The sequence below is a fragment of the Petromyzon marinus genome, chromosome 50 (genome assembly GCF_048934315.1).
Source record: "Petromyzon marinus isolate PM22_M1 ecotype Great Lakes invasive population chromosome 50, UKy_Petmar_22M1.pri1.0, whole genome shotgun sequence".
NCBI lineage: Eukaryota > Metazoa > Chordata > Hyperoartia > Petromyzontiformes > Petromyzontidae > Petromyzon > Petromyzon marinus.
Genome location: NC_133716.1, coordinates 11,602,860 through 11,616,426, shown reverse-complemented (window position 1 = coordinate 11,616,426; position 13,567 = coordinate 11,602,860). Strand labels below are relative to the sequence as shown.

The 13,567-nt window shown below is 52.6% G+C and overlaps 1 protein-coding gene across 4 annotated transcripts in view; it reads right to left on the bottom strand.

Annotated features, from left to right (window-relative positions):
• LOC103091800 (retinoic acid receptor RXR-alpha-A) overlaps positions 1–13,567 on the bottom strand; it is a 164,409-nt gene that overhangs the window by 75,308 nt on the left and 75,534 nt on the right. The window contains exon 1 of one of the 4 annotated variants that reach the window (XM_032973030.2): positions 395–512. The exons of the other annotated variants lie outside the window; for them this stretch is intronic. Within the exon in view, the coding sequence (XP_032828921.2) occupies positions 395–428 (34 nt within the window). The 5' untranslated portion in view covers positions 429–512. Of the gene's footprint in view, positions 1–394; positions 513–13,567 lie in introns of those variants that run through there. 4 annotated transcript variants of the gene reach the window in all.

The following is a 13,567-nucleotide window of genomic DNA, read 5'->3' as shown; positions in this document are numbered from 1 at the left end:
CTATTTTTTCTAGAAGGAACATGGCCACAATTGATCGTTCAACTAAGTGGCTTGTCATCGTGTGGAAATTTATCGCGACCTAATACTCTAAAACGTGCGATGTCTAAATGTGGAGGGGAAAAACCGGAGGACCGGAGAAAAATCCACGCGACTACGGGAAGAGCCAGAGAGAGAGAGAGAACATGCAGACGCCAAATATACAGCAGCAGCAGGCGTCGGGGTCGGGATCGAATCCACGACCTCCTGCACAGCAGGCGAGGGAGTAAACATCTCCCAGCCACCGCGGCGCCCTGACGCGATCGTAGCGCTGTGCTCGCTGAACGACTGCGCGACCACTCCCGCCCCCTGACACACGCACAGACACTGGCGGAACGACGAATTAAAGTGCCCTCACCATAGTGCGAGGAGAAGGACCAGTATCTCTCCATGGCCGGAGGCTCCCGCGTCGGAAGCTCGCGTGTGGAGCGCGTCGACGAGCTGGGCCGCTCACTCCTCCTCCTCTCCCGGGTGGCGGGGAGTGCTCTCGAGTTGTCCACGGCCGCCGCAGAACGGGACTACGAATTTTAAAATAATCTAATAAAATTATTAATAATCTCGGAAAACGGTCGAGGGCCGTTGCCACCACCACCACCACCGTAGGTCCGGTATCCGGCAGCCAAATTTTTTGTTTTTCACGGAAAGCGGCGTCTCCGACGGCAGCTCGGAACGCGCGACAATCCGGTGTGAGCGGCGGCGGGGGTTCGAGTTGGAGCGGCACGAGAAACGACGGACGACGGGGAGGAGGGGAGCCGCGGTTCAAGACGCGCGAGCGTGCGCTGCGCTCCCCCTGGTCTCGCGGTGCCGACTGTGGCGGCGCTCACTGCCGCGTGCGCGCCGAAGGGTTTAAAGGTCGCGGAACGCTGCGATGCTTAAAAAGTGGAATGCGTCGTGTTTGTGTGTGGGGGGTTTTTTGTGTGAATTCCAAGCGGCCCAACCCCACGCATCTCCGTGCCTCTGTCTCTCTGTGTGTGACTCTCTCTGTGGTTCCGTCTCTCTCTCTCTATGTGTCTGTCTCAGGCTCTCTCTCTCTGTGTCTCTGTCTCAGGCTCTCTCTCTGTGTCTCTCAGTCTCTCTCTCTGTGTCTGTCTCAGGCTCTCTCTGGGTGTCTGTCTCAGGCTCTCTCTCTCTGTGTCTCTGTCTCAGGCTCTCTCTCTGTGTCTCTGTCTCAGGCTCTCTCTGTCTCTCTCTCAGTCTCTCTCTGTGTGTCTGTCTCAGGCTCTCTCTCTGTCTCTCAGTCTCTCTCTGTGTCTGTCTCAGGCTCTCTCTCTCTGTGTCTGTCTCAGGCTCTCTCTGTGTGTGTCTCTGTCTCAGGCTCTCTCTCTGTGTCTCTGTCTCAGGCTCTCTCTGTCTTTCTCTCAGTCTCTTTCTGTGTGCCTGTCTCAGGCTCTCTCTGTGTGTCTCTGTCTCAGGCTCTCTCTGTGTGTCTCTGTCTCAGGCTCTCTCTATGCCTCCTGTGCGTCTCTCTCAGGCTCTCAGTCTCTCTCAGTCTCTCTCTGTGTGTCTCTGTCTCAGGCTCTCTCTGTGTGTCTCTGTCTCAGGCTCTCTGTCTGTCTCTCTCTCAGTCTCTCTCAGGCTCTCTGTCTCTCAGTCTCTCTCTCTCAGTCTCTCTCTCAGTCTCTCTCTCTCCGTGTGTCTCTCTCTCAGTCTCTCTGTGTCTCTGTCTCAGTATCTCTCTGTACCTCCTTCTGTGTCTCTCTCTCAGTCTCTCTCTGTGTCTCTCTCTCAGTCTCTCTCTGTGTGTCTCTGTCTCAGTCTCTCTGTCTCAGGCTCTCTCTGTGTGTCTCTCTCTAAGTCTCTCTCTGTGTGTCTCTGTCTCAGTATCTCTGTGCCTCCTTCGGTGCGTCTCTCTCAGGCTCTCTGTCTGTCTCTCTCTCAGTCTCTCTGTGTGTCTCTCTGTCTGTCTGTCTCTGTGTGTCTCTCTCTCAGGCTCTCTCTGTGTCTCTGTCTCAGTATCTATCTGTGCCTCCTTCTGTGCGTCTCTCTCAGGCTCTCTGTCTCTCTCTCTCTCTCAGTCTCTCTGTCTCTCTCAGGCTCTCTGTCTGTCTCTCTCTCTCAGTCTCTCTGTGTCTCTCTCAAGTCTCTCTGTGTCTCTCTGTCTGTCTCTCTCTCAGTCTTTGTTTCTGTGTCTCTCTCAGGCTCTTTATCTCAGTCCCTCTGTGTGTGTCTGTCTCAGTCTCTCTCTCAGTCTCTCTGTCCCATCTAGATATGTGTGTCTCTCAGCCGCAATGCAACGTGGGTGTCAACTCGTCTGATAACATCTTAGTTTTTCTGTCTCTCTGTCAGACTGTCTCTCAATCTCTCTTTATCCGTCTCTTAATCTGTGTGTGTCTCGTTCTCCACGTATGCGTCTCTCTGCCTCCCTGTTCTGCCACTCTGTCTTCAACTCTCTTTCTCTCTGTTCGTCTATCGATCGCTCTGTGTGTCTCGTATTTACTGTCTGTCTCTGCATCCATTTCTATACAGTATCTGTCTTTATTTGCCTCTGGCTGTCTCTCTGTCTCTCTATCTCTGTTTGTCTGTCAGTCTCTCTCCATGCCTCTGTGCATCTCTCTCACACGCGCAAACACCACGGTGTCTCTCTGTCCCTTTCTCTCTTTGTCTCTCTCTGTCTCTCTCCGTGTCTCTCTCTCCCTGTCCCTCTCTCCACCCCTCACGCACGCACACACCATGGTGTCTCTCTGTCTCTCTACGTGTCCCTCTCTCCCTGTCCCTCTCTCCCTGTCCCTCTCTCCCTGTCCCTCTCTCCCTGTCCCTCTCTCCCTGTCCCTCTCTCCCTGTCCCTCTCTCCGCCCCTGACGCACACACACACCATGGTGTCTCTCTGTCTCTCTCCCTGTCCCTCTCTCCACCCCTCACGCACACACACGCCACGGTGTCTCTCTGTCTCTCTCCCTGTCCCTCTCTCCCTGTCCCTCTCTCAGCCCCTGACGCACGCACACGCTACGGTGTGAGGCAGCCGCGGAGTTGCGTCCGGCGTGCGAAGCAGTGCGCACGCCGGACGATGACAGCTGCACGAATAATTTCCCTCCAGGTTGCGTCGTCGTCGCCGTCACGTGACGGCGATGGAGCCGTCGCAGCGAGGGCTCCATCGCGGTCACGTGACGGCGATGGAGCCGTCGCAGCGAGGGCTCCATCGCGGTCACGTGACGGCGATGGAGCCCTCGCAGCGAGGGCTCCGCGCAGCGTTGCGCAACGCTGCGCGTCCGACGGGGAGCCACGGCCTCGCCCCGCGGAGTTCGTCACCGGCGACGGTCCCGAGCCCCGCAGTCAAGACTCCGCATTCGGACGGCGGGAGCAAGTCCTTCCGTAGGGCAACCACCGTCGACTTTCCGGCAAGGTGGTGCGGCTGAACTCGTGCTCGCCCTGCCAGTGGTGGTGACGATGCCTGGCCGAGTCGACCACCGATCGGCACGTGAACTCTCGGTCCTCGCGATTGTGGGTGAAATGCTCCGACAACAAGCCGATTTCGTTTAGCCAGGGTTCGCACCTCTCATTAGCACACAGCGGGTGCAGCGGTCGCGGATAGGATTAACGCACTGCGCTCATCCTTGGATAGCCATCGAACAAAGACGGTCTCACTGCTATTAGGAAGCCACCGCAGCTATGCACTTTTAAAGCATCTAGATTGAAAACTCATTCCTTTCAAAATGCTTTTTGTGTTTAGTTTCTTGTCCTTTGCCCATACCTCCGTTTAGCACGGTTGGCTATATACGGTGCGGAAGAAGTTCAACCAACCTACGTACATACATGCCACCTGAAGGATTTTTTTTAATAATTTCTCTGAAGACTCTCTTCCAAGACAGCCTTGTGACAAACGGACGAACCGCAGTGGGAGATTTCCGAATGGATTCTCCATCTCAAGAAGCCGCGATAAAAAAATATCATTTGTAAAATAATTAATCGAGAAATATCTCAGCGCTCCGGTTTTTCCTTCCACAATTAGAAACATCCATTGAGATTTTTGTTTGATCATTTTGATGCTATACATTTCCACGTGAAGCTATCATTTGTGGCCAGGTCGCTTCTAAAAAATAAGTCAAGAGCTTGGTGAGCTTCACCTGGTAAGAAAACAAATAATTTAGTTGTATTTGTATATTTTAAAGTAATTTACTTAGTATTCTTGGTTCTTTCGGTAAAGTCACGTAGAAGGGAAACAACCACCATCCATCCCAGAAGAATTCCCTCATCAAGACTCTGCACCATAGAGCCCAATGCATATCCGACCAGGAACACATAGCCAGTGAACTCAGCACGTACACCAAGCTCTTAAGGCTAATGGTTACTCCGACTACACAATCCGCAAAGCTATCACTCAAACCATGAAGAAGGACCCTCTTGAGGAGCCTTTCAAAACCATCACTTTACCCTACATTGCGGAGATCACAAAAAAGATCTCCAAAATCTTGAATAAACACAAGATCCAGGTCCGATTCAACACATTACATAAAATCCGTGATCTGGTTCCGTCTGTAAAAGATGTGATTCCGGACATACAGTACCCAGCGTCTACAAACTAAGTTGCCTCTGTGGTAGTAGTTACATTGGAGAAACCAAACGACATGTCTCGGACGGCATTCGTGAACACAAAGCAGACCTAAAACACGGTAGGACCAACACCTCGGCCGTGGCAGATCACTGTTATAATTCAGTAGGCTCACATGACATAGACTTCTCCAAGACAGAGGTTCTTTGCAAGCCATCTGGCTACCATGAGAGATTCGTTCATGAGGATATCCAAATATACAAACACAGAGACAATTTCAACCGAGAAGATGGATTCTGGCTTAGCAATCATTGGAAGGATTTGATCAACCATTTCGGGTCTTAATTGATTGTTCACGCTTACGGTGGCTTTCAGACCGCATCACATTTTTTCGTCTCGCCCCTCCTCTTTTCCGAACATAAATGGACTCGTCCATCTAAACAAACTGTCAAATCGCTATCCGTGTTGCTAACGTTAAAAAACCGCCACTTTTTTTCAAATTTTCTTGTTGTGGTTTTCACACCTGATGATGATTGCTTGTGTTGCAGTCGAAACGTCGTGAGAATTTTATTGTTTTATATTTTTTTAAATTTTATTGTTTCCCTTCTACGTGACTTTACCGAAAGAACCAAGAATATGAATCCCTGCAATCACGAAAGCTTCAAATCAAAATGTAATTTACTTAGCTTTCCTGGACGTTGCACTCCTATCGTGTTTTTGTTTTCTGTATGCTGTTGTAACGTTCTGACCCGCCCCGACTGGACATCTGTGAAAAAGAGCTTTACAGCTCATCGGATTCCACCAGTATACATTAAATACTCTCCCGATCCCGGATTCACGAAGCCTTAAATATCGAAGTCACTGACGAGCGGGAGACGATCGAAACTTCGTCACAGAATGGGGGGGGGGCGCGGGGGGAGCGCCCCTCCGGCCGTGGGCGAGAGCGGCGGACCGCGTCGACTCGGCGGAGGGGGGGGGCGGAGTCGTTCCGTGGCACTGACGCCGTCCATTGGAGGGGGCCATGGTGCCAGCGATGGTCTCCTGGCTCGACGAGCCAGACGTGGCTATGGCAATCCACTGGAAAGCTAGCATCCAAACGGCGCGCTGCGTTTTTTCGCGAAGCGAAAACAGCAACTTGGCGCTGCGCTCAATAAATGTGTGGTGTAAAACCACGCCTGCATGGAATTGTGGGTGTTTCCCATAATTGTGTGCAGCCTTAATCGTGTTTTGCAGCCATGGAATGTGTTTACATGAAAGGCGTTTAAATTCATTTTTTTTTCTATTTCTTAAGTTCAGTCATTGACGACCGGACTGACTGCACCAACTCCTCGCTGCATTGAGGAACCCCAGAGGGGGGGGGGGGGGGGTTATTAATCAGGGGCGGCTGTAGCCCCGATCCAAACCCAGCAGCACCGGCTGAAGCGGTCATCAACGGCTCTCGTGAGCCACCCAGCCGCTCCTGAAGTTCACGCGCGCGCACGCACACCCGGCGAGATTTCACGGCCTAATTACGCGCCCACTCCCCCCGACCCACGTCACACCGCGGCAACGCCAGGCAGAGCCGGCACCGCGATCCACGCAGCGCCCCGGCTCTCGGGTTCGCCGGTTCAATACCCATCGTCGCGCTCCCGTCAAAATCACGAATCGAATCGGGGGCGGACCAATCGATTGCTTACGAGTCACACGCGCATTACATCGCATGTGTGAATTGGGTTTGCTCTCCAGCACACCGGTGGGCTGACCTAGTAACTAACTGGGCACGTTTTGTTTACGTGACAAACCCTTACTGGATGGCTGTGTCGGGTGCTAGCGGGTTAACAACACATTTATACTTACACGATCTAACCCAAAAAAAAACATTTATTATAAACATGAGTTACGGTATATATATATTTTTTGCCGCTGTGCCAGCAGCATGAGGCATTAGGTGACCACTGCTGCAGGATTCGGTCGTGCAAGGGGTTGTTAGCGCACTGCGTTATGAACCTGGCTGAGCCGAATTTGATGCCCGGCCAAGACAAAGTGGCGGCGAGCACGACACCTGAGCTGTTTCGTGCGCCCCGTCCGCTCCAACAAAAACGCGCTGGCCAACGCGGTGAAGTATGGCCGAGCGACCCACGTGACTGACATGGCGTACGGAGGCCCTCGTGCAGCGGTGGAGTGATACAGGAGCTGGCGGAGGTACACAAGAGCCCACAGCTTCACACCGCTTTTAGATTATATACGTCTGTCCCGACTGCAGATTCTGCACGCACCACCCACAGTGACGGAGAGAGAATCGATGCGCGAGCAGAGCCATGACCCACTGTCCCAGGTCGCTCTTGCAAATGAGACTCCTCCTAGTCTCTGTGAGTTCCTCTCGCCTGGTTAAACAAAAAATACACTTGACCCCCCCGAATCGCGACCCCCTTTCAGCCGATTCGCGGAAGGGGTGAACTTTTAACGGCGCTGATCGCTGCACGGCAGTGGCGGTACCGGCGGCACCGGTGGCATCGAAGACTTGTGTTGTCAAGAGATTCGCAACCCCCCACGGAGAGCGGTATTTTTCGGGGTTCGACCCCTCGCCAAAGTTGATTACCTTCTTGGGCATAACATGGTGGGGGAAGAGACAAACCCCACTGATTGGCTGCGTCGGGTGGTGGCGGGTTTTGACGACACAATAATCTTTACACAGCGATCTAACCCTAATCCTAAAAAACCTTTACAACGGATATCGGTCGCGAAATCCTCCTCCTGCTACGACTGCGGCGCGTCAGAATGGAAAAAGAACTCTCAAAATGATGGGCGGCAGGGCGGTGCGTTCATAAGAAAGCATGGCATCGCAGTGAGGAAGGCCTGGGTTGGTTTCCCGCCCCGGGCACCCTGTTTCTCCGTGGAGTTTCTACGTTTCTCCTGCTGGTTCCGTGAATGGGTTTCTTCCGGGGCTTCCTCCGAGGGATAAAACGAACGAACGAATGAACGCGCAATTGAACCGGCAATGGGCCAAACTTCCCAACGTTAAAAAAATGCCACGAAGGTTCCTCGACTGGTATCACGCATGGCAGCAACAAATTGGCAGGACCCTCCTGCAAAACTGTCTTAAGACTCTGTGATGTTTTCCTAGCTAAACAAGCAGAACAATAATAATGATGGAAAATAAGAATCGGCGTTACCCTTTCTGGCAATAAAGGGGGCGTTAAAGATGTTCAAAACACATGATACCTTTCGTCGCTGTGCTGTTCGCCTTCTGGGCGTTCTCTGGTCTAACACTGGTGCAGGCAAGGCCACAAAGAAGGCTGTGTCTGGTTTCAAAGACAATGCATAGCTTCAATATCAGAGCATGTTTGTTTGCATGTTCACCACAAGTACGTGTTGTTAATGCCGACTTGATTCCTCGCGAGAGAGAGGAATCCATTTGATGTTTGAACATTTTAACACAAATCCTGTTCTTTTACTAGAAAGGGTAAAACCTATTCTTATTTTTCATCATTTTGGATATTTGCAAAAAAAGGTCCCATAGATGATGATCATAATCATTAATGATAATTGACCCGTAAATAAACAAACAGCAAAGGGAGCAAGGTGAGCCCAGATCGATTCGATGCATCCTGTGATGGCCAAATCGGCGGCGGTGGTGGCGTTGGGGCGTGTGGCAGGAGGATTCCGTCAGCTTCACAGCACCAGGCCTCGGGCTTACGATCCGATTCGTAGGCCCAAGACAGGTCGACAAATGAGGCACCAGTCTTAAGAATATTTTTTGTTTTGTTTCAAATGCGGCTTCGGCATTTTTTGTAAGGGCCAGGATCCCCCAATCGCGGCAGCAGCAGCTTCTTTGTGGCCTGAACCAGGCTTGTTCCTGTGGGAGGATGGCTTCAGCGCTGGCGCAAATTCTACCCCAGCATCAGGCGCTCACGGGGTTCACAGGCCGTGCGCCGAGGCGATATCGGCAGACAACTCGTATCCGTCCAGTGCTCGCCGAGCTGCATTGGCTTCCGGTTGCCGAACGAATACATTGCAAGGTCGCACTCGTTACACACGAAGTGCTCGCCACCAATGAACCACGATACCTTGCCGAACCCCGGTCATCCTCGCAGCAGCGGCTTGTGGCTTCACCATCGAACAAAGACGGTCTCGCAGCATCGCGCACTTTCATATGCGCTTCTGCGACCGTATGGAACACTCTTACTTTCGATATTAGGAAGCCACTAGAGCAATGCACTTTTAAATCATCTAGATTCATAAACTTATTTTAAAATGCTTTTTGTACTGAGTTTGCCGTTCTTTCCACGCACCTCCGATTAGTACAGTTGGCTAAGTAAGTTTCGAAATTAAGTTCAACATTTGTACGTACATGCAAATCGCCACAATCGGCCCCGGAGTTTCCTGAGCTTTCAGAAAGTCGATGACCGTGGCCTCACTCCGCACTCGGGGGGGATTTTTCCGGCCCTGAGCAGCAAGTCGGTGAAAGAGGCGGCCAGGTTGTGCAGGAATCCCGAGGTCTCGCTCATCCCTGTGCCGCCCAACGCCGAGTCACTCTATCTAGTTGTCTGGCTTCGAATCACTGGGTAATTTTCCAGTGTTTGCCACGATCTAAGCAGACCGGACGGCGTGGCAGATAAGCGTCGCATTGTTGCAATTCCTGACATCAAAGGGAGAGGCCGCTACCGTTGGCTGCCACGGCCGGCGCCACGCACGCCACGCGCTCGCGGAACCTGGTCCTGACGGGTTTGAACAGTAACCCGAGCGGGCATTGCTCAAAGGGAAGACCCCGAACGATGACGGGATGCCGTCGTATTGCATCACCGAAACGACAATCGGTCTACGGGGCGATGGCTCTGCTGCGACGGTGGAGATCTGCTAGGTGCAAATGAAAGAACGCCCATTCGGCCGCTCGCGTCCTGGACCATGGCCACTAAACCGCGCGCTGCCATCACTGCTTTAAAAGTCGCTGGGCTCCAGAGATTAGCGTGGAGCGGCTCCCAGGATGGTGGGAATTTAGTCTGGTGAATGGAGGTGAAAGGAATTGGGCAAAAGTTGAGTCTCCGTATCGAGGCTGTGGGTCAGTGTTGAGGCTGTGGGTCATTTAATGGGCTGGCTCGGCCATGTTGAGGCCTCATGCGTCGAACAGCTTCATGCAGTGGCCCCGTCATTTCACGGCCACAAATTTTCTCGTTGGGAAGCTGCCACGGCCGTGAAAAAGTGCGACGGTTCACGCGCCGGCCTTGCAATCCAGAGGTGCGCCGGTTTGGTGCCATCTCCCGGCACGGCGGTTAAGATCCACCTGCCCCTTCCACCGCCTCTGTCCACCGCAGTGGTGTAAGTGGGTATTGCCCACTTAGTTGGTCCGCACAATGGGTGTGTCGCGCGCGGTGGGGCAAAGCGTCGGCTATTGCCAACTCTTCCAAGACGCAGTGGCCAGCGTAGAAGAGTAGGGGTCAAAATACCCTCTTCCCAGAGGGGGGGCTCTTCTGACAGCAGTGGAATGAGCGGGCCAATTGCAGGGCTGCCCCTTCACCCGCTATGTCCACAGACCCTGACGAAAGCACAAACCATTCCGCACGTAGCGTTTTACTCCGACGTGCACGCCCGGCCAGGTGGTTCTGTGGATTGACGCACAACCGGCAGGCGAGTACACCAAGTGGGTTGTTGCTGACCCGGTGGGGACAATTGTATCGCGGTCGCCTCAAACGTGTAGGATTTTTTTTTAACCTGCCCCTACTCACGTTCTAACCCGCTTCATCCTGGACATCTGTGAAAAAGAGCTTCATAGCTCATCGGATTCTTCCAGCATCAATACAAAATTCTGATTCTGATTTTCTTCAGGTTCTCCAGTTTTTTTCTTCCGCCAAAAAAAACAGAAACATTTTGGCCAAACAGCCGTAGGCAGGACCCTCCTGAAAAGGAGCCTCGGGGGTCTCCGTGCGACCTTCCTGGGTCAAGTAAAGAATAAAAATCCCAAGTCAAGAGAGACGGCTGTCACCACCCTCCATGGAAGACGCTGGAACCGATATCGCAACGAATCCACGCAGTGGCTCACGGGCGGAGAAGCACACAACACTCACAAGCACATCGCCAAGCCATGCCCCGGTCGGGGGGGGGGGGATAAAATGCCTACCGCCGCTTGTGGGAAGTCACTTTGTGGGAAGCAGTTGTCCCATAGGAGCATAACCAAGTCCTTCCCCAGCACCTCCGATCAGCACGGTTGGCTACGTATAGTGCGAAAGACGTTCAACGTACACACATACATAGCCTCACACAGAGAGCCAGAGACTCACACAGAGAGCCATCGTTTTTTGCCCTTCCTCCACACCTCCGATAAGCACGGTTGACTACGTACGGCACGGAAGAAACTCAACACGCATGCCGGCATAGCCCGTCATATGAACATGGGATGTCCAGCGATGGCTCGTGGGTCGCGCGACAGGACAGAGTGACACGGACACCCCTGCGTGGACCCTCACCGTGGGGAGCAGCGTTCATGAAATGCTGCCCCCAAGTGTTAGAACCAGATGGGGCGGACGCACGCAAGACCACCCCGAGCCTGGTGCTGTTGGGTAATTTCGATTTTTTGGCTGCTATAAATGTCCACGTGATGACAAGCCCCTTCGTTGAGCTATCATTTGTGGCCAGGTGGCTTCTGCAAAAGAAGCGAATGGCTTGGTGGGCTTAACTTGGTAAGATTAAAAAAATAATGTAGGTTTTTTTTTAATGATTTGTTTACCTTTCCTAAACTTTGCACTCCCAGAGGCGTCACGCCGCTTGCTGCCACCCCTCATGGACTTCCGCCCATACGAGACCTACAGAACCCTTCGAAATGTTTTTTGTACTAATGTTACTCGTAAATCCCCTATATCACTGAATGTAATGGCAATAGTAGTGACATAAACAACTAGAACAATTTCAATTATACCTTGAAATTACAATATTCCCTTTAATTACTACGTGATTCTCTAAAAAGTCATTGATATAGGTTCACAAATACTAATTACCACAATATTGTAGCTAGAACACTAGAACATTTGACAAAATCAGCGACTATAAAAACACGACCAGCGACAAAAACAACAGCACCTGCTTGTAGCGCATGCAGACGAAACCACGTGACTCGAAGCGTCACTGCAGTTGGGTAACAATGACGGCTCTGAACGGAGCGCATTAGAAGGTTCAAAAAGTAAATTAGCATAGAGTTTTAGCCTTGTAGGTATATTGATACAGTACATGTAAGCCGGGCTTACGAACAACGTTTTTGTTGTAACTAACTACGGGGATATGTTTATATATAAAAAAAAATACATTTCTGTTGAAACACTGCACAGAAATGGTATCAACAGTCATGTTAATGTCACCCCCTCCGATAGTGTCACCCGGTGCGGTCCGCACACCCCTAGTGACGCCACTGCTTCCTTGTTCTCCCCAGTGCTGATATTTACACGCCACACCAGGTTCTCACTTGAGGCCGAGTATACCTGTGGGGGGGGGGACCCACCACGAATTCAGACATCACTCACCACTGATTTTAGCCGTGGCCAGACATTGACCTCAGGCCCCCGGATTCGTAGCGCAGCACGCAAACCGCTGTTTCCACCGCTCAATTACAACTGCCAGGGTGCATCTCTCCACACTTCGATGCGCACTTTTCTACACACACACGTACATCGTGAACTGTGTCAGGTCAACGTCCCCTACCCGGGCCCTATTCTGCAGCCTCCAGGGCCACTGCTGCCCACGAACGCCCATCAAGGTGAGCTGGGCACACGCAGGAGTGGTGTGGCCTCTGCCTTCGTCTCCCCAGTGCTCATGTTCACTTACAAGCTAGCAGTGGCCCATAAACGGAGCACGCGCCAGACACCACTGACCATGTTGTAGGAGTGGCCAAGAGAAGAAAAATGTTCTCATCACTGGACCAGGCGACTGAATTTTAGGCCGAGCTGACCTCGAGGAGACCCAAGCCGGGTTCAAATACCAAAATTAAAAAAAACTCAACACATTTGTCAACAACATTGCGGCCTTCAAAGTAAAAAAATAAATATAACGAATTACGTTTTGGGAGGCAGTGGCACTTCTTCATAGCAAAACAAACCAAACGGTACATATATATTTCCCTGTCACGGCTCACACGGTGCGATTGAAAAATGTGCCGAGCTGTTGTCTGTGCTTGTGCACCACTCCCAATGCAGCAGCAGCGAACCGTGGGCTCCGACCGTTCCTTTGCGGTAACGAACAAATCAATGAAGCCGTCCGTTCCCAAGGGAGCCGGCGAGCGTCCCGCGGCTCTGCTCAGGGTCCCGAGATGCGGCTGTGCTTGGAACGCCGCGGAACGAATCGACGCGGCAGACGCAGCGCAGCGCAGCGCTCCGAGTTCGTGCTGCCGTACATAGGGGCCCAACGTTTGCTCAAGGAGGCGATGGATGTCACGGCGACACGAGCGAGCGAGCCAACACAACCGCTCCCTCGCACACAGCCACAGCAGCGGCGGCGGCGCTGCGAACATTCCCCCCCGATGCCGAGCGAGGCCGAGACCGCTTACCCGGCGGCACTGCGTTGGCAGCAGCGGTGCTCGGCACAAATAACGACCACGGCGACGACTACTACAGATTCTTCAACGACGCCGAGGCCTTCAAAGGAGAATTATTTAACAAGCGACGTTCCGGCTGTGGAGCGGCAAGCGGGTTTCCACATCGTGTCAAAGGGCCACCACCCCCCCCCCCCTCCCAATATCACGGAATTTACCCTACGGCCCCCTATGCGGCAGCCTCACGATTTACACCGGTGGCTCCCTTGTCATCTGCAATAACAACAACAATAATAACGACAACAACAATTTCAACTTCTTATGCGCTGGGCCACCATCACCCAGCAGCCGCTCGCCCTCGTGGAGGGAGCCAGGGGATGGACACGGCAGGTGCGAGGGGGGACCCGCGGACGAGCGGTGTCGAGCCAGCAATCAAATTCCCTCCCCCCCCGCCAAAGCTCTGCTGTCCTCTGTTTATCATGGTGTTATCGGTCAATACTGGGGGAGAGAGCGAGAGTGTGTGTCGCACCCGATCGAACCACCAAGGTGTAATT